Raw genomic sequence first — 17,557 nt, forward strand, 5'->3', positions numbered from 1 at the left:
GGCTCTGTTGACAATGAGTTTGCTGACCACTGCTCTATGCTATACTGTCTTTCTAGGTCCTAAAAATGGAGTAAGACTTAGATGACATAACCAGAAATGCTGGGGCTGGGGGTGGGGGGGAGAGAAAGGAAGAAAGGAAGGAAGGAAGGGAGAAAATCAGTTGGATATTACTTTCCAAACATAGCACCCAATTATGTAATTTTGGATTGTGAGAAATCGGTAGACAGAAATGTTTGTGTTACTGAAATATTTTTCTTACATTTTTGAAGGGCTGTTGGCCAGGGATTTGTTTTTTGTTTTGTTTGTTTGTTTTTTTCTTAGTTTTTGTTTGTTTGTTTGTTTGCTTGTTTTTTGGTGGAAGCACAGCTCTGGTTAGAAAATGGGAATGTTTTGGCCCCGGCTGGTTTGGCTCAGTGGATAGAGCGTCGGCCTACAGACAGAAGGGTCCTGAGTTCGATTCCAGTCAAGGGCACATGCCCCAGTTGCAAGCTCGAACCCCAGTGGGGGGCATGCAGGAGGCAGCCGATCAATGATTCCCTCTCATCATTGATGTTTCTATCTGTCTCTCCCTGGCCCTTCCTCTCTGAAATCAATAAAAATAGACTTAAAAAAAGAAAATAGGAATGTTTTTAATGAGTTTAAAGCACCTTTTATGCACATCAAAATACAAATAGAAATCAGATATGATTCTTTAAATGCAATGGAAATAATATTTTTCACTAGTTTTGGCCAAATATTCATTATCTCCTTTTTTCTCTAATTTGTCTTATTTCATTGTAAACCTGGCACTCAGGATCATAATAAAGGCTTAGCACATTCTAATATTGGCATATCCCTTTGTTACTAACATGTAATTAACACTTATCAGCATTAATTTTTATTATTGTGCAACTTCATAGGGTTTTATGGTGGCATGTGCTAGGTAGCTGTAAAACTCTCACTAGACACTTAAGTAAAGTCGATGTTTATAGAATAGACCTGATGTGAAAACCAGGAAATATAAAATCTGAAATAAGACCAAACACAATTTCTTAGGACTGGAAAAATATGAGATATTCATTTACATTCTAATAGTGCTTGCTCTCTTTCAAAACACACACACACACACACACACACACACACACACACACACTCATTTATTCTGAGGATCTACGGGTTTTTCCAGAAAATACAGGTTCATTCACACAGTACCACTGCAAACATACAACATAAACATGGAGATGCAACCTTAGCTGGCTTGGCTCAGTGGATAGAGCGTCAGCCTGTGGACGAAAAGGTCCCAGGTTCGATTCAGGCCAAGGGCACATGCCTGGGTTGCGGGAGGCAGCCGGTCAATGATTCTCTCTCATCATTCTCTTTCCTTTTCCCTTCCTCTCTGAAATCAATAAAGAAATATATTTAAAAAAACACCACGGAGCTGCACGACATTCCCTGTCTCCAGTGCGGTCACCTGCCTCACGGGGAAAACCCTCTCCCTGCTCTTGGCGACCAGTAGGCAGCAGAGTTATTAGCAAATACATTGCGCAGCGAGCTTTCTCAAAGCAAGATCCCAGATCCTCTCGCTGGTTTTTAGCACCCGTCACCCCGTGGCCACGCCACCAATGTAAATGCTTTCCTCCCTCTCCGCAGCACCTGCTCCACCGCCACCAGGTGGCTCAGTGGGTAGCTCATTCCCCTCCCCCAGGCCCTCTGCGCCTCGGCGCACTGGGCGTGTCCTCCTCCCTCCTGGCTAATCTGGTTATCTCCCGAAACGGCCCGCCCATACCTGTTATCCTCGTCCCAGCCCGCATCCTCCTCCCTCCGCGGGGACCTCTGACTGACGGCGCGGGTTCTCCCAGTCTCGTTCCGCAGAAGCCGGCGCCAAGTCCTCCGAGGAAGTGGTGAATGAGGTCGCCGGGGACATTTTGGGGAAACTGCCCAACAACTTTGACATCGAGGCTGCGATGAGGAGGTACCCGACCACGTACACTCAGAGCATGAACACCGTGCTGGTCCAAGAGATGGGCCGCTTCAACAAGCTGCTGCAGACCATCCGGGAGTCGTGCGTGAACATCCAGAAGGCCATCAAGGTGAGGGCGGCACAGGAACAGGCGTGCCCACGTCCCCTTTCCGAACTCCCCCCCAAACGCTCCCGCTGGTGGTTGTCTTCATAGCAAACATGCCAGATGGCCCTGGCTGGTGTGGCTCAGTGGATAGAGCATCAGCCTGTGGACTGAAGGGTCCCGGGTTCAATTCCCGGTCAAGGGCACATGCCCAGGTTGTGGGCTTGATCCCCAGTGGGGGGCATGCAGGAGACAGCCGATCAATAATTTTCTCTCATCATTGATGTTTCTCCCTCCCTCTCTCCTTTCCTCTCTGAAATCAATGCAAATGTACACATGTGAAAAGAAGAAAGAAGAGGAGCGTAGTGGGCTGGCTGCAGTGTTAAGCTGGCTGTGGGGTATCCGGCTGGGCGGCCTGGCTAAGCTGCACTCGGTCTCATGCGTTTCTCCTGGACCTGGTCCTTCCCATTTCCTCCCGCCTCCAGCACCCGGAGCCCTCAGGGAAGGAGGCTCCCTCCGGGACCTCACACCCAGCACCCGGAGCCCACAGGGAAGGAGGCTCCGGGACCTCACACCCAGCACCCGGAGCCCACAGGGAAGGAGGCTCCGGGACCTCACACCCAGCACCCGGAGCCCACAGGGAAGGAGGCTCCCTCCGGGACCTCACACCCAGCACCCGGAGCCCACAGGGAAGGAGGCTCCGGGACCTCACACCCAGCACCCGGAGCCCACAGGGGAGGAGGCTCTGGGACCTCACACCCAGCACCCAGAGCCCACAGGGAAGGAGGCTCCGGGACCTCACACCCAGCACCCGGAGCCCACAGGGAAGGAGGCTCTGGGACCTCACACCCAGCACCCGGAGCCCACAGGGAAGGAGGCTCCCTCCGGGACCTCACACCCAGCACCCGGGAGCCCACAGGGAAGGAGGCTCCCTCCGGGACCTCACACCCAGCACCCGGAGCCCACAGGGAAGGAGGCTCCGGGACCTCACACCCAGCACCCAGAGCCCACAGGGAAAGGAGGCTCCAAGAGCCCACAGGGAAGGAGGCTCCCTCCGGGACCTCACACCCAGCAAACACGCATCCCCTGGTTTCCCATCTCAGGGGGGCCCTATGACTCCCTGAGCCGCGACCCCCACTCCGGGGACTTCTTCGCCTTCTCTCCAGGTTTCATTGGAGCGAGGGGGTGCGCAGTTTTGTGGGAGGAGCCCTAGGAGTCTGTTTTCTAAATCAGGTTTCAACCCCCTTTCTCCTCTGGCCCCGCCTCCCCTCCTCCAGGCCGCCAGGGCAGCGCCCTGAGCGTTTGGGGGCGTCCCTCGATGGGCACCTGGCTGACCCTGAGCTTTGCCCTCTGCCAGCTGAGGGCCGGGTTTCCCCTGACCAGGAAGCCGATCGCCCCTGGTTCCTATGCTCGTCAGAACCACGGCGGTGGACCCCCGCAGCCAGTGCCGCGTTTCGTGTCCATTGCACGTCGATTAAAGTGTTTCCGTTAGAATCTGACCAGGTGAACATTTTTCTTGGGAATAGTTCGAGGACTCCAGGACTTACTTGTGAGCAAAAGGAAATACCGTTCCTCTCTTTGTTCGCTGTATGACTCGCCCTTAACTCACCCCAGTGGTACACAAAGGATGCTGGTGGAGAAGGCGCACGGTCACGCTAACCAGAGGTCCCTGTGCCCCAGGGGCTGGTGGTGATGTCCACGGAGCTCGAAGAAGTGGTCAGCAGCATTCTGAACGTCAAGATCCCCGGGATGTGGATGGCGAAGTCCTACCCGAGCCTCAAGCCGCTCGGCAGCTACGTGAACGACTTCCTCACCAGGCTGAGGTTCCTGCAGGTGAGCGCCGCCGGCACGCGCCGTCCCCTCGGGCCTCACGCCTCCGTCTGGGACGCGCTCACTCCCCCGTTGCCCCGGGCATTTCCCGCACACATGACCCCGCTCGCTCTCGCCTATGATCAGCTGCTCCCTGGACTGCCTATCAGGGGTCCTCAAACTGTTTAAACAGGGGGCCAGGTCACTGTCCCTCAGACCGTTGGAGGGCCGGACTATAGTTTTAAAAAAAACTATGAACAAAGTCCTATGCACACTGCACATCTCTTATTTTGAAGTAAAAAAACAAAACGGCAAAAACACCCGCACGTGGCCCGCGGGACGTAGTTTGAGGACGCCTGCCTAGATCCTCGCCTGAGCAGGAGAGTTTCTGAAAGCTGGGTCAGTGAGCTTAGACGTTCAAGTCACAGACGGGTGAGAGAGACAGCAGCCGCTCATGCTGATCTTTCCTTCCATATTTAGCGTCGAACTAGGTGCCTAGAGCAGAGCAGCGGAGAAGGCCGCCAGGTGAGAGCGAGCCGCGGCCTCCCTGCCCAGCACCCGCGGGGCGCCCTGGCCCTGGATGGCGGGCCGCCCGGCACAGTGCCGGCCTCAGCTCGCTGTCCCCCACGTGCCCGGCGGGCTGGGGTCCGCCTCCTAACCCCCTGGCACAGCGGTGCTCTGCCGTGTTCTTATTAACAGCGATGGTCACCCGCAGCAGTAACGCGTGTCCTGGATCCTGTAGAGGACCCATAAGAAGACTGCCTGTCTGCGGGCTAGGGGCCTACCTCCCCTAACACAGCCGGCCGCCGGCCAGCGCCGAAACTGAGCAAGTCAGGTTGTTCTGGAGAGATGAAGGCTCTGCCTGGGACTCTCACAGGGGAAATCCTCCGGCGTCTGTCCTCAGACTGCCCTCTGCAATTCCGTACTTAGCTCAAGTCACTATGCAGCGCGCCTCTTGTAATACATGGCCAGGCTCCCCGGGGTGTCATTGGTACAGACCCCGAGCTCCCCCTCCCTGGTCCTCTGGGGGCGCCTTGTCTGGCACTGTGTCTCCGCCTGTTGGATGTCGTTGGATTTGGGGGAAGGAGGTGGGAAAACTTCCAAAGGAATAGTGTACTGGCCGCGCATGACCAGAGAGAGAAAAGGTGAAAAAGCATGAGCATCGGCCCAGCTCGTAGGCATGGCCTCCTCTTCTACGCAGCCAGCCAGCACGATGCTCGCGCAGCCACGGTGTCAGGTGTTCACTGCTGACGGAGCCCTCGGGAAGGAGCCGCCGGGTAATGATGCAGCGGACACTGACGTCTGCATCCGTACTTGGCAGTACCGAGCGGGTCCGGTGGGTGTAAAACTGAAGTCAGAACAAAACACAGGAGCTGCTACTTACTTTTAAAACCTTCCGAGTATGGCTTTACATCCCTCGGGTATTAGTTTACCTAAAAGATAACGGAGGGAGTGTGGGGGGCAGGTTTGAACGTGGCCGGGCCTGTGCTTTGACCCCCAGCAATGGTACGAGGTGGGCCCTCCTCCGTCCTATTGGCTCTCCGGCTTCTTCTTCACGCAAGCCTTCCTGACCGGCGCCCAGCAGAACTTCGCCCGGAAATACACCATCCCCATCGACCTGCTCGGGTTCGACTACGAGGTGCTGGAGGACAAAGACTACAAGGTCCCTCCGGAGGACGGTGAGTCAGCGGCAGCGCCCGCTCCCTCCGCTCAGCGCTTAAACCTCTTAGTCGTCAGGTACGTCACTCACCTCGAAGTGGCCGAGAAAAGAAATTATGGGAGAGAGAGAATACGATAAAGCAAATGGAGATAAAGGGAATCTGAAGAAGGAGTCTGTGTCCTGTGTCCTGTTTTATCCTTGCAAAATTACGTAAGTTTGAAATGATTTCTAATACAAAGGAGGGAGGAAGTAATCGCCAAATCAGTCACCCCTGTGTCCAAGGCAACTCCGCCTCCTCACTCCCTGGCTCGCTCTGTTGGACTCGGGGGAGGTCAACAGTGGGCGCTTGAGACGGGATCTTGACCCGCAACCGAGCTCTGCTCCAGCGGGAGGTGCTAACAAAGGGATATGTGACCCCCACAGTGATGGACAGTCACGTCGCTGTGCCGAGTGACTTACTTTACACCGACTGTCACACAGCTCAGGGAGTTGTAACCCGATGACGCCATCCTACCGGCATTTCCGGGAAGCTGCTTTCCCACTCGCGAAACCAACACCGCGCCTTGCTCGTCCTTCCCTCTGCTCCCACGTCTCTCCTCATCCCTCACTGAGAAAATGAGAGGCCGTGAGAAGAGAGCTCTTAGCAACACCACATCCATGACTCCGCCCACACCGGCACCTCTGATAGTCCAGATCCTATGGGCGGCCCACGTTCCATTTTTTCCCTCCTTCCAAGGGTTTTTGCTCCTCCAATTGTGCCCTCTTTTTCTAAAATCAACAGCATCCTTCTCACTACTGGATAATTCCTATCAGCATGCAGCATGCTCTAGAATCTCTCTTCTTAACAGAAATAAGGCCCGGCCAGTGTGGCTCAGTGGTTGAGCATCGACCTATGAACCAGGAGGTCACGGTTCAATTCCCGGTCAGGGCACATGCCCAGGTTGCAGCCTCGATCCCCAGTGTGAGGCGTGGAGGAGGCAGCCGATCAATGATGAGAGAGAATCATTGATCGGCTGCCTCCTGCATGCCCCACACTGGGGATCGAGCCTGCAACCCAGGCATGTGCCCTGATGGGGAACTGAACCGTGACCTCCTGGTTCACACTCAACCCCTGAGACGCCTGGCTGGCTGGAGTGGGTTTCATACGCTACTTCACACAGGCTGGCACCCGACTGGCTGACTTGACTCTAAGGACTCCAGGAGGCAGACAGAGCAGGCGTCATTGTTTTACAAACGCCCCCAGCTCTTCTCCGGCTGACAAAACAGGTCTGAAGTTAAAGGATGGACTGCTTCGCTGTGGTCCTGAGGTGTGGCCCGTGTCTGCAGGGCAGGAGGCCACGGCGGTCCCCTGAGTCCCTAACGTGCGAGTGAGCCACGCTCTGCTCCAGGGAGTTCATCCTCTGTCCTTGGCGTGAGATCGGCTCTAAAAGGGACGAGAAAGTTGACTCTCTGGGCGTGAGGGATCTACGGGGGGCGGGGGGGGGGGGGGGCGCGCATTGGTGCGCATGCCCAGAAGCCACCGGGTCCCGACAGCATTGAGTAACTTCTGCAGAGTTCCTGGCCGCTGACACGGGTCAGTTAAATATACGAACCTGATTGTGTGCACACAGATTAATTTAGAACTGCTTTGCTCTGTTGTCCCCACGCTCAGTTATTCCATGGAATTAGCTGCCTAGGGCCTAGGCAAATGGTGGATATTCTCGAAAAACGGACGTGAAGGCCAACCGCGGAGACCACTGTGTTCTGTGTTAGCACAAGCTTTGGCTGCTGACCTGGGGTGACCCGCATAGTGTTCACAGGAGGAATTCCAGATTCAGAACCCAGTGTGCATATTTAAAGTGTTGTATTAACACCTGCTTCTTTTACATTTAGGTGTCTTAATTTATGGATTATTTTTGGATGGCGCTTCCTGGAATAGAAAGATAAAGAAACTTGCAGAATCACTTCCCAAAATCCTTTATGATACAGTGCCTGTGGTTAGTATTTCCCAAGGGTATATGCGTGGGGGGGCTATTTTACACATACTTGCACACGCACACACAGTCAACTCATTATTCAGGATAATCATGCTTCATAAAGTTTTTTTACTTGATTTCTAGAGAGGAAGGGAGGGAGAGAAACATCGATTGGCTACCTCCCACATGTGCCCCAACTTGGGATCAAACCAGAAACCTGGGCATATGGCCTGACCAGGAATTGAACTGGTGACCCTTTGGGGGTGTTGCTGCCAACATTGAATTAGTGGACGCTGAACCACTGCTCCCAGGAGAAATGCTGACTGATCAATACATAACCTCGTTTTATTTGTGTTTCTGTCTAAAGGCACTTTCTATATATATAAAAGCCTAATATGCAAATTGTCCCCTCAGGAGACCAGGAGTTCCATCGCTCGCTATGACATGTGCTGACCACCAGGGGGCGGTGCAGAATGAAGGGAGGCCCCGGCCTGCAGCAGGCAGCAGGCAGCCAGCAGCCAGGGAAGGGAGGCCCTGGCCAGCAGCAGGAAGTCCCCGATGGGCCCTGATCACCAGCCAGGCCTAGGGACCCTACCTGTGCTCGAATTTTGTGCACCAGGCCTCTAGTATTTAATAATATTGTTGACCCGTGACCATTGAACTCACGAACACGAGTGCTGTAGCTTGTGCCTGAATGGAGCTGACAGGACTTTCCCCATAAGGCACGCCACAGCCTGTGTGCACGTCATAGCCTGCGTGCACGTAGGAACGCCAGACAGCCCCGCAGCGTGACACTCGTGGGTCCCTTTAAACAGAAAAATCGCCACTAACTACTACAAAGATCCACAGAAATGTTTCAAGCTGGTCATTAAGTAAACCATCAAAGGATACGTGTTTGGTTGTGAGAGATGAAACAAGAGTCAGACAAAGACCCCGTGGGCAGAGCCAGTTCCAGAATGAGACCCGAACTGGCAGTCACAGGGCAGGTGTGGAGCGTTCCTTCCTTTCACACGGAAACGCTTAAGTCGTTGCAGTTGCTGGATGGTGCTTGCCTGGGGCCCCGCCCTGCTGGCTGCTCTGCGCACGTGCGCGCAGGGCCAGGAAGACGCAGAGTGCTGATGTCAGCATGACGAATACACGTTAGTGCTCGGCAAGCCTGCAAGTACAGAACCCAGGAGTGGTGAGGATCAACTGCATGTGTGGATCCACCTACACACGCACACGTTTTATTACGTAATTTTTTCCTACCATAACCCTTGACCTAAGAATGTGAACTATCTGACATCCACCCACATAAAGTATGTTTTCTAGGCACCCGTTCAGCATGGGCAGACTAAACCATGTGAATACTAAGTTCCCATCCGTCACTGCATCCGGGGAAATGGCTCGATGTTCACTCAACCGGAGGGCCCGAGATGGCGATAACACAGCGGCTGCGGGTTTACGTGAATTGCTTGTGGGAAACGGGGAACAGCCCCGACAGGCAGCTCTGACAGGTAGAGGGGGACCCGCTGGCAGGCAGCTGCAGGAAACCTGCCATGACACGGAGGCACGGTGGGCTGAGCGAGCTCCAGAGTGAGACCCGAACTGAAAGTCACAGGGCAGTGTGCAGTGTCTGTTGACTGGTATCGGATTTTTTTTCCCCTTTCACACGGAAGCGCTTCAGTAGTTGCAGTGACTAGGAGAAGGAATTTTTAAGTGGGTGATTCTCCCAAATAGGAAGTTACTTAGTGAGAACAATTCTCATTAAGAAAATCCACTCTTGCCTTGGCCGGTTTGGCTTGGTGGATAGAGCGCCGGCCCGTGGACCGAAGGGTCCTGGGTTTGATTCCGGTCAAGGGCATGTACATTGGTTGCAGGCTCCTCCCCGGCCAGGGCCTTGGTCTGGGTGCATGCAGGAGGCAACCAATCGATTTGTTTCTCTCACATTGATGTTTCTCTCTGTCTTTCCCATTCTACCTAAAAGATCAAAGGAAAAATATCCTCAGGGGAGGATTAACAACAACAACAACACACACACACAACACACACACACACACACACACACACAATCCACCCCTCGTTGAAATGAAACCCATCCAACTTGAGTGGCGAAAGTCCTTATACTTAGCTGTGTCTGAAACACTGTTCTGTGACTCCTCCTCATAAGAGTCTGGATCCCACAGTTACGTGGGGCAAAGACTAGCATCCTCATTAGCTCCTTCCTACAGCTTATATTTTGACCTGAGAAACCTAAGAGAACTAGGGATAACGGGGTCAAGCTTTGCCACCTCAGAGGATCGCTGCTATTATTACCAGAGAAATGAATTCCAGTAAGTCCTAAAACGTCTTTCATCTTTATGGCCAGTTGGTTCTGTGTCCATATCCAGAGGTCAACTGGCCCCCAGCCCTGTTGTTGAGATTGGGGAGGTTCAGCCACGCTTAACATTCTAGGAACGTGGCTGGCTCTAAAGATAACGTGGGTGCATTGCATCTGCATGACCTACACACCAGCGACCTTAAAACACCCTCCTACGCCCTGGGGTTCAGTGGGTGGAAGCGCTGTCCTGGGCACCACAGGGTCCCGGGTTCGATTCCCCGCCAGGCCACATGCCCAGGTTGGGAGTTTGATCCCTGGTCGGGGTGCACGTGGGAGGCAACGGATAGATATTTCTCTAAAACCAATTAAAAAAAGATGTCCTCATGTGAGGATTAAAAATAAAGGTATTTACCTAAAATGGGGAAGTGACCTGGTTCCACCATCATTGGTAAGAATCCTCCCCGAATATCTCGGGATCGGCCTTTATTAACCAGGCAGCGTGATTCTGAGTACCAATGGTGGCAGTGTCCTCTTTTTAAGGTGTACCTGACTCGTGTGTAAGCACCAAAAGTCCGCCCAGGTAAGTACGGCGGAGAGGGAACAGTTAGCGTGCTTTTTGACAGCGGAGGGGAAAGTGACCACGCATTCTTCTCACTTAGCTTCCACACTGGTTCTGATAGTTCTGGGGCTCTAAGGCAATGCTGGGCCAGGCACGCTGCTGACCAAAGAACTCCTTGGGCCGCAGAGGTTTGAGGACGTAGCTGACGCTAACACTACTGTGCTCGCGTTCCACCACCACAGCCCTGACTAGGTGTCCGCACTTCCTTCCAGATGTGGCTGAAGCCCTGTAAGAGGGCCGACATCCCCGAGCGGCCAAGCTACGTGGCTCCGCTGTACAAGACCAGCGAGCGGAGAGGGACGCTGTCCACCACGGGCCATTCCACCAACTTTGTCATCGCCATGACGCTGCCCTCCGACCACCCCAAGGAGCACTGGATCGGGCGGGGCGTGGCCCTGCTGTGCCAGCTCAGTGCCTAGCTGCCGGACGCCCGTCCGTCCGCTCCCCTCTCGTTACATGATTGAGTAGAAAATAGATTTTCCTTTTAAACAACCTAATTAGTGTAAGTCAATCTGTCTAAAGTTACACTTAATTATAAACTTATTAATGTGCAAATGCAGCCTTTGTTTACAATGAATGTCCACAAATAAAGATTAGACTAGAGACAGCACACTGGCATTTTGCTCTTTTGTAATGTCTTTATTTTGGGAGTTCCACAGGCATTAGGAACATACATAAAATGACACACCACTGTTGACAATGAAAAAAAAACAGCATTTGATCATTTCAGCTTTATAAATTTAAAAAAAATGATTCTGTTATAACAACAACAACAACAATAAAAAGTTTAGATATTTTAGCAAGTATCACCTTGCAGGACCATCATCACATTTAAGCCACTGACTGACTGTTAATGGGAAACTTCACACTGCACTAGTTACTGGAGTACTTCTAAGCATAATCACAGCGGATCGAATGCAATGTGACGTACACCGAATTTCATACGGGTGTCACACGGTGACAGCATCGTACGGCAACAGCAATGACCTCCAACACACACCTTAAAGCAGACTGGCCACGCTCAATGGAATGTTGGAGCCAAAGAGAAATGTAGTGGAATTCAGATTGTCTGTAAGACTTGAAATTCTGCATCAGAATGACGTGAAAACTAAACACTGATGGAACCCTAACAAAATACTAGCAGCCACGGTCCCAGCCCTCCTAAAAGATCTAGCAAATAAAGATAATACCGTGTTTGAGAAAATATAAAACTTCACGTACTTCAGCATAACCTACTTGCTTTACACGGTGTTTCAGACGGGAGCACACTGCAGCTGCTGCTCTCCATGAACGTTGTTGCGATAAGCAGATCTAACAATGCTGGAATGCAGAAGCTGCCTGGGTACAGACTCCCAGCAATGAACTATAAACTTGGCTTGGTTCAGAAAGCAAGGAACTTGAATCCCTTGAACTTGGCAGTACTAAATAAAATATCAGCACCTTTTAGCTCAGTTGCTTGAAGGGCCAAGCAATGAGATGAGGACTGTCCTAATTCGGCACCCACTGCTGAAAATGATCCATGCAGAAGGCTCCTCCTCGTTCCGGGAGACCAGGGAGAAGCCGGACGTAACGGCACAGCCAGGCACCCGGTGAGAAACACACCGGCTCCCCCGCTTGCAGCAGAAAGACGGAAGACTGGCAGCCCTCCCCATACCCGGGGCGTCTGCTGCCCTCGCAGTTGGTTTCCGTTTGAAGTTCAGGAGGAAAGGAACTGGGGAAAGGAGGAGGACTGAGTGGAAGTACCCTAATGGAATGGAAAGAGTTTGGCTCTTCAGCATTGAACAGTAAGGTTTTTAGAGCAGCTACATGCGTAGCCAAGCAGGTTAGAAGGAAGCTGCCTGCCAGAGTGAAGCACAGCTGGACTGGTGTAAGTGAAGAGCCTGTGGCACAGGGTGGGAACAGAGAGCTCCATGCATCTGACTGTGCTGCAAATTATTAGGCCAAAATCCAGAATCAACACAGCTGGCACGTCTCACACATCGGTCACAGTTAGCGGGAGGAGGACAGGGCACGTAACAGAGAGACTAACCCCTACCAGGCACCAACAGCACATCTTGGCACAAAACGATCAAGTGACTTTAGCTCAGTTATTGAACTAGATCTTCCCAGTCACGTGGAACTAGGACAGCCACAGTATCCCTGGGATTACCCTCATGACCGTTTTTGTTTTGTTCCTTTCGCACTCCGTGTACTGATCATGGACATGGCACATTTGGAGTTACTGTCGGTGACAGCATGGTCCCAATGCCATCTGGTAAAGCGACACATACATTTAGAACTTAAATTTCCCAAACAACTAGTTAGTACTGTTAAAGTAGGAAAATTGAATATTTAGACCATGTTTGGATTCTTCACTTCTCTGAAATTTTCCAGAGGATTATAATTTTAATAATAAAAAACATTTACCACATGCTCCGACCGCCTACCCCACCCAACTCCCCCCCAAAAAAAATAACCCAAAAATTAAAAAACAAAACAAAACACCCAAATACCAAGTATAATATTAATACAAAGAACCATTATGAATCGTCCATTAAACTGAAGCTCACACAAACATACAATCACACATTTCAGTAGTTTAGGCTGGGAGTTTAAACACTATGTAAATATATACAAAAATAGTAACTCTAGATTCAAGAATAAGGACTTTTCCCAATGCTAAATCCACACCTTACTGCAGCCTGAGCTCTCCTCTGGGCCCTAGAATCTACATATGCAATCTCAAAGTCAAGTTGATCCCTGTTACCACATGTGTATATATATGTAGCTGAATTAAAGGACACTACAAGTCATTTTTAGCACAAAGAAAAGTCTGTTCCAAGTCCATTTAAAATATTTTAAAGTTTAAGTGATTTTTTTTGGTTCAATTTCTATTTCTGCATAGCCACAGAAGTTTCTACTAATAAAGAGACTACTTTAGTGTTTTATATGATTATTTTTTGGAAGTCTTAATCCTATACCAACGTTGTTTCATGGAGTCCCATTTTCTCCTTTCTCTATCACAAGCTTTACATTTTTTAAAAAGACAGTACAGAGCACCAGTCTCGGGAGTCAGCTCAAATCTCGGAACGTGTAAGCGGTGCAAGCCAGTGACCTTTCTTGGAGCGATGGGCACGCAGTCCGGGGACAGATGCCACGCTGCACGGTAGCCTTCTTGTAATCAACGTGACCCCCGGATGTCAGAACTGGAAGTCAAACACAATTTTGTCTTCGTAGAGGGCGATCACCAACATGATGGCAAATCCAAACAGCAGCCCCAGGTTCTGCAGCACGAACTGCCCCACCGGGCAGAAGCCATGCTCCTCGTTGTCCCCGTCGCCATGCAGCATTTCCGGAAGCTGAGCAGAAACACAGACAGTTACCAGCAGTTTTGTACAATCACCTGCTCAAATTCTTTTTTTAAGTTTTCCTACCTAAGAACACTAATGACTAAAGCATAGCTACGGATCAAATAATTATTTTATTGAACACAATGCTAACTATAACGCATTCTCATCAAACTTGGAGTGACTGGCAAGAGGCAGTGTGCTTCCTGAGGGGGAGGGGGAGATGGGGTACAGCCAGGAAAACCGGCGGCGGGGAGGGAATGGAAATGCTCAGGAGGATGGAGCGCCTTGAAGGTCAACGCAAGAAGTTGGGTGCTTTTACACAGAGTCAGACGGAAAACCGCGTAAGGTGGCAGCACGCCAGCGGCATGGCCTGACGGCTGAGGGATCCCTGAAGACCGCGCTAGCTGCTGAGCTGATAGAGGGCTGTGCACGAGGCAGGGCAGGAGCAGGGAGAAGAGCTGGAAAGAGAAGGTGGCGGTGGCCTGAATGAGAGAGCGAGCAGTGGAGCAGAGGCGGCAGACGGAGCCCTCGGGCTACAGCTGGAAATAAGGGGAGTTACTTAAATTCCTTGGAATGTAATTTTCTGCAAGACTGGCTCACCTAAGAGGTATACTACAGTATTTCTTTCTTGTTTGCTATTTTCTTAACAATAAAGCACTTCCATCCCCATATTACACAGCCTTCGAAGTAGTATGATAATCCTGTAATTATATCTCTAGATACTACTGATTACTTCGAAGAGTAACAACCTTTGGTCAAAAACCTTCAACATCTCAACTGGTTTGCAAAGAAGGCAGGCTCCTACTTAACTATCTTTCCCTAACAGGTTACTGAGGATGGCCCATGTCTTTAGAATGGGTTATATGTTTTGAAGAATTAGTCTTTCAAACCATATCCAAAGATTTCCCCACTTTCAGAAGGTGTGTTCTAGTTACAGGTTGAGCAGAACAAGGGAAATAGAACACATCTCACCATGTCCACCAAGGCCACGTAGAGGAACATGCCGGCGGTGATGGCGAAGATCCAGAGGGTGATGCTGGTGGCGTACTGGCCCACCGCGGTGCCGATGAACATGCCGATGTAAGCCATCATGGCCGAGAGGAGGTTGTACACAATCGCCTGCTTTACCGTCATGCCTGCTTTCAGAAGGACTGCAAAGTCACCTGCAGTGAAGGCAGAATGGGAGAGTTCTAAAGCCACAAGTTACACACCAATTTAGGAAAACATCAATAAAAGACAAAATGAAGAATGACATAAAAAGGTTACCTTTAATAATGGGTAAATTTATTTTTTACTTATGAAATTAAACCTTTGTAACACACAAAAACCTTGGTGAATCTCAAAGGCATGATACTAAAAGACAGTATGACAGGTTCTATGGAATCCATTTATATGACAGTCTAAAAACGATAAAACTACAGTGATGGAGAACATTCCAGGGCCACCAAAGAGCAGGGTGAGGAAGGGGTGTGACTATAAGGGAGAGCATGAGGGGTTTGTGTGAATGAATCAAAATTGCAACTATGTTTTGGGTCACACAACCAAAACAAAATTATTTTTTGGTGGCCACAGTATTTTAGTAATGAGTTTATGTGTGCAATGAGATGAAAAAGGTTGAAAATCGCTGGGTTAGAGAGAAGGGCAAAATTCTGTGAGAAATAATGTCTTAGAGCTAAAGGGTCAAAATTAATAATTTTACTAACTATAATAAGGTTTTTTTAGTTACCAAATATACAAACATTCATGTAATTGTTGAACACTTAGTATACACAAGGTAACATGTAGAATTCTGGGGCTTGTTTCTTTCTCTTAAGAAGCGATCGTACATGACTGAAAATGCATGATCTGCTAATGAAGTTAACAAAGAAATTAGTGCAAGCCATTATTTTTCCATGTTCCAACAAACTGTTGCAAACGACATACCTGCAACATTATTGGGGGAAATTAAGATAACACACCTAAGAAGATTAGGATCTACCGATGGCTTCACAATCGCCATGCTCTGGTTTTCCCTCCGATGTTATCTCCTCCATCTCTTCTCCACTGCTCCTAAACACTTACTGCTCCTGCGGAACCTGCATTCACACCAGCTTTATCCCCTTCTCCCCCGAGTTTAACTTCCTCTGGTCTTTCTTTCTCAGCTTCCTTTACAGAAGGAGCTCCTTAACGTCTTCCTCTACGAAGTTCCTGGCCACATTTTCAATCATTCACCCACCAATTGTGCTAACAGGATGATTTCACTCAGCAGAGGGTTGATAATACAAAATGAGACTACCGATGTGTATAATTTTAAACAAAAACTATACAATAAGACAATGATGACACTCTACTCTGCCATCAGCCACTCTTTATGCTCTGACACTTCTAACATTTGGATGCATTTAAACACTGAAGAAGCCTGAGATGTGAGGAAGCGTGGTAGAATGTTAAAGGTCCTGTTACCTAATTCGTGTGGCAGCTCGTGACAGAAGACAGCGATGGACGTACTGATTCCTCCGGTCAGCCCCGCGCTGAAAGCCGCTCCTGCGGAGGGAGGGAAGCAGAAGTGACGCTTATGGCTCCCCGGTTTTGCTTTTGCAGTAATGACAGGTGCAGTCTCTCTTGCCTTTCTAAACTAATTTCATAATACATGCGTGACTCACTTATCTTACAAACTATAGTTTTTGAACAAATAGTGAGGTTCAATAGGTGTTAATCAGAAAAAGAGGTACTTAGTGAAAGAAATATTCCCTATTAAATTAAAATTTGTAGTTTGTGTAGCCTTTTAACTCACTAACAGCTTGGAAGTAGTAATGGTTGTATTTCCATCTCTGAGTGGTAGTTTGAAAGTCAATTTTAACTCATATAAGTTCATTTATAGATAGTTAAGTGGTTAGTATTCTTATCCAAACTTTGCTGGGTTTAGAGCACAAGTCATACAAATAATTATTTGTCTGATGGTCTTGAAGACTGAGAACAGAGGTATAAGCATCTAATTCTACTAGTAAAAACATTGGCAGCCATTGTGGATTCAAAAATACAGTCTCTCCTTTCTGAAAGATACCAAAGTATACTTCTGAATAATTATTTAAGAGTCTGGATCTCAAAGATCATGTATTAATCCCGTTTACTGTCCTCCCAAACTGGCAGTATCAGTTTACATTAGCAAAATTCCAATATAATATATTTGAATCTGGTACAATAGATTTTTTAACATTACAAAATTTTTCTTCACCTTTTTGGATGTAAAAAATTTAAATCCAAAATTTCAATTAATTGGTTCTCATTTGAGCATGTATAAATGTAAATGTATTTGAAAATACAATGTTAAGGTAGCTTTTTCAATATGGTAACAATGCCTTGAATAAAATTATTAGAGAAGTATATTATAACCGCAATAAATTCAATAAAAAATAAATTTAAAAAGTGTGTCCACACATTTAAAATAAAGATGCTGCCCTTACCAGTTTGGCTCAGTGGATGGAGCGTCGGCCTGTGGACTCAAGGGTCCCAGGTTCGATTCCGGTCAAGGGCATGTACCTTGGTTGTGGGCACATCCCCAGTAGGGGGTGTGCAGGAGGCAGCTGATCGATGTTTCTCTCTCATTGATGTTTCTGACTCTCTCTCCCTCTCCCTTCCTCTCTGTAAAAAATCAGTAAAATATATTTTAAAAAAATAAAATAAAGATGCTGGTATGAACACACACACACACACACACACACACACACACACAAAGAAGCATAATACAGACATTTGTTTACATATTCAAAGAAAAACCCACTGAAATTATACCTTTATGTCCTCAACTAAACTCATCAAAAATATTAACATAGCCTTTAGAAAACCAAGTGACGGAAGTAACGTG

At 49.1% G+C, this 17,557-nt stretch overlaps 2 protein-coding genes across 3 annotated transcripts in view; one reads left to right on the forward strand and one right to left on the reverse strand.

The window, feature by feature from the left end:
- The window catches only part of DNAH7 (dynein axonemal heavy chain 7), a 155,039-nt gene extending 144,048 nt beyond the window's left edge, over positions 1–10,991 (forward strand). The window contains exons 60-64 of the mRNA XM_054722861.1: positions 1,839–2,069; positions 3,723–3,875; positions 5,353–5,530; positions 7,384–7,487; positions 10,597–10,991. Of these exons, the coding sequence (XP_054578836.1) occupies positions 1,839–2,069; positions 3,723–3,875; positions 5,353–5,530; positions 7,384–7,487; positions 10,597–10,803 (873 nt within the window). The 3' untranslated portion in view covers positions 10,804–10,991. The remainder of the gene's footprint in view (positions 1–1,838; positions 2,070–3,722; positions 3,876–5,352; positions 5,531–7,383; positions 7,488–10,596) is intronic.
- A 6-nt stretch (positions 10,992–10,997) lies between these two features.
- SLC39A10 (solute carrier family 39 member 10) overlaps positions 10,998–17,557 on the reverse strand; it is a 31,528-nt gene continuing 24,968 nt past the window's right edge. For both annotated transcript variants that reach the window (XM_054722762.1, XM_054722763.1), the window contains exons 8-10: positions 16,156–16,236; positions 14,686–14,876; positions 10,998–13,722 (exon numbers count right to left, since the gene is read on the reverse strand). In XM_054722762.1, the coding sequence (XP_054578737.1) occupies positions 13,564–13,722; positions 14,686–14,876; positions 16,156–16,236 (431 nt within the window). In that variant the 3' untranslated portion in view covers positions 10,998–13,563. The remainder of the gene's footprint in view (positions 13,723–14,685; positions 14,877–16,155; positions 16,237–17,557) is intronic.

This window comes from Eptesicus fuscus, chromosome 11, assembly GCF_027574615.1.
Source record: "Eptesicus fuscus isolate TK198812 chromosome 11, DD_ASM_mEF_20220401, whole genome shotgun sequence".
In the NCBI taxonomy this organism is placed as follows: domain Eukaryota; kingdom Metazoa; phylum Chordata; class Mammalia; order Chiroptera; family Vespertilionidae; genus Eptesicus; species Eptesicus fuscus.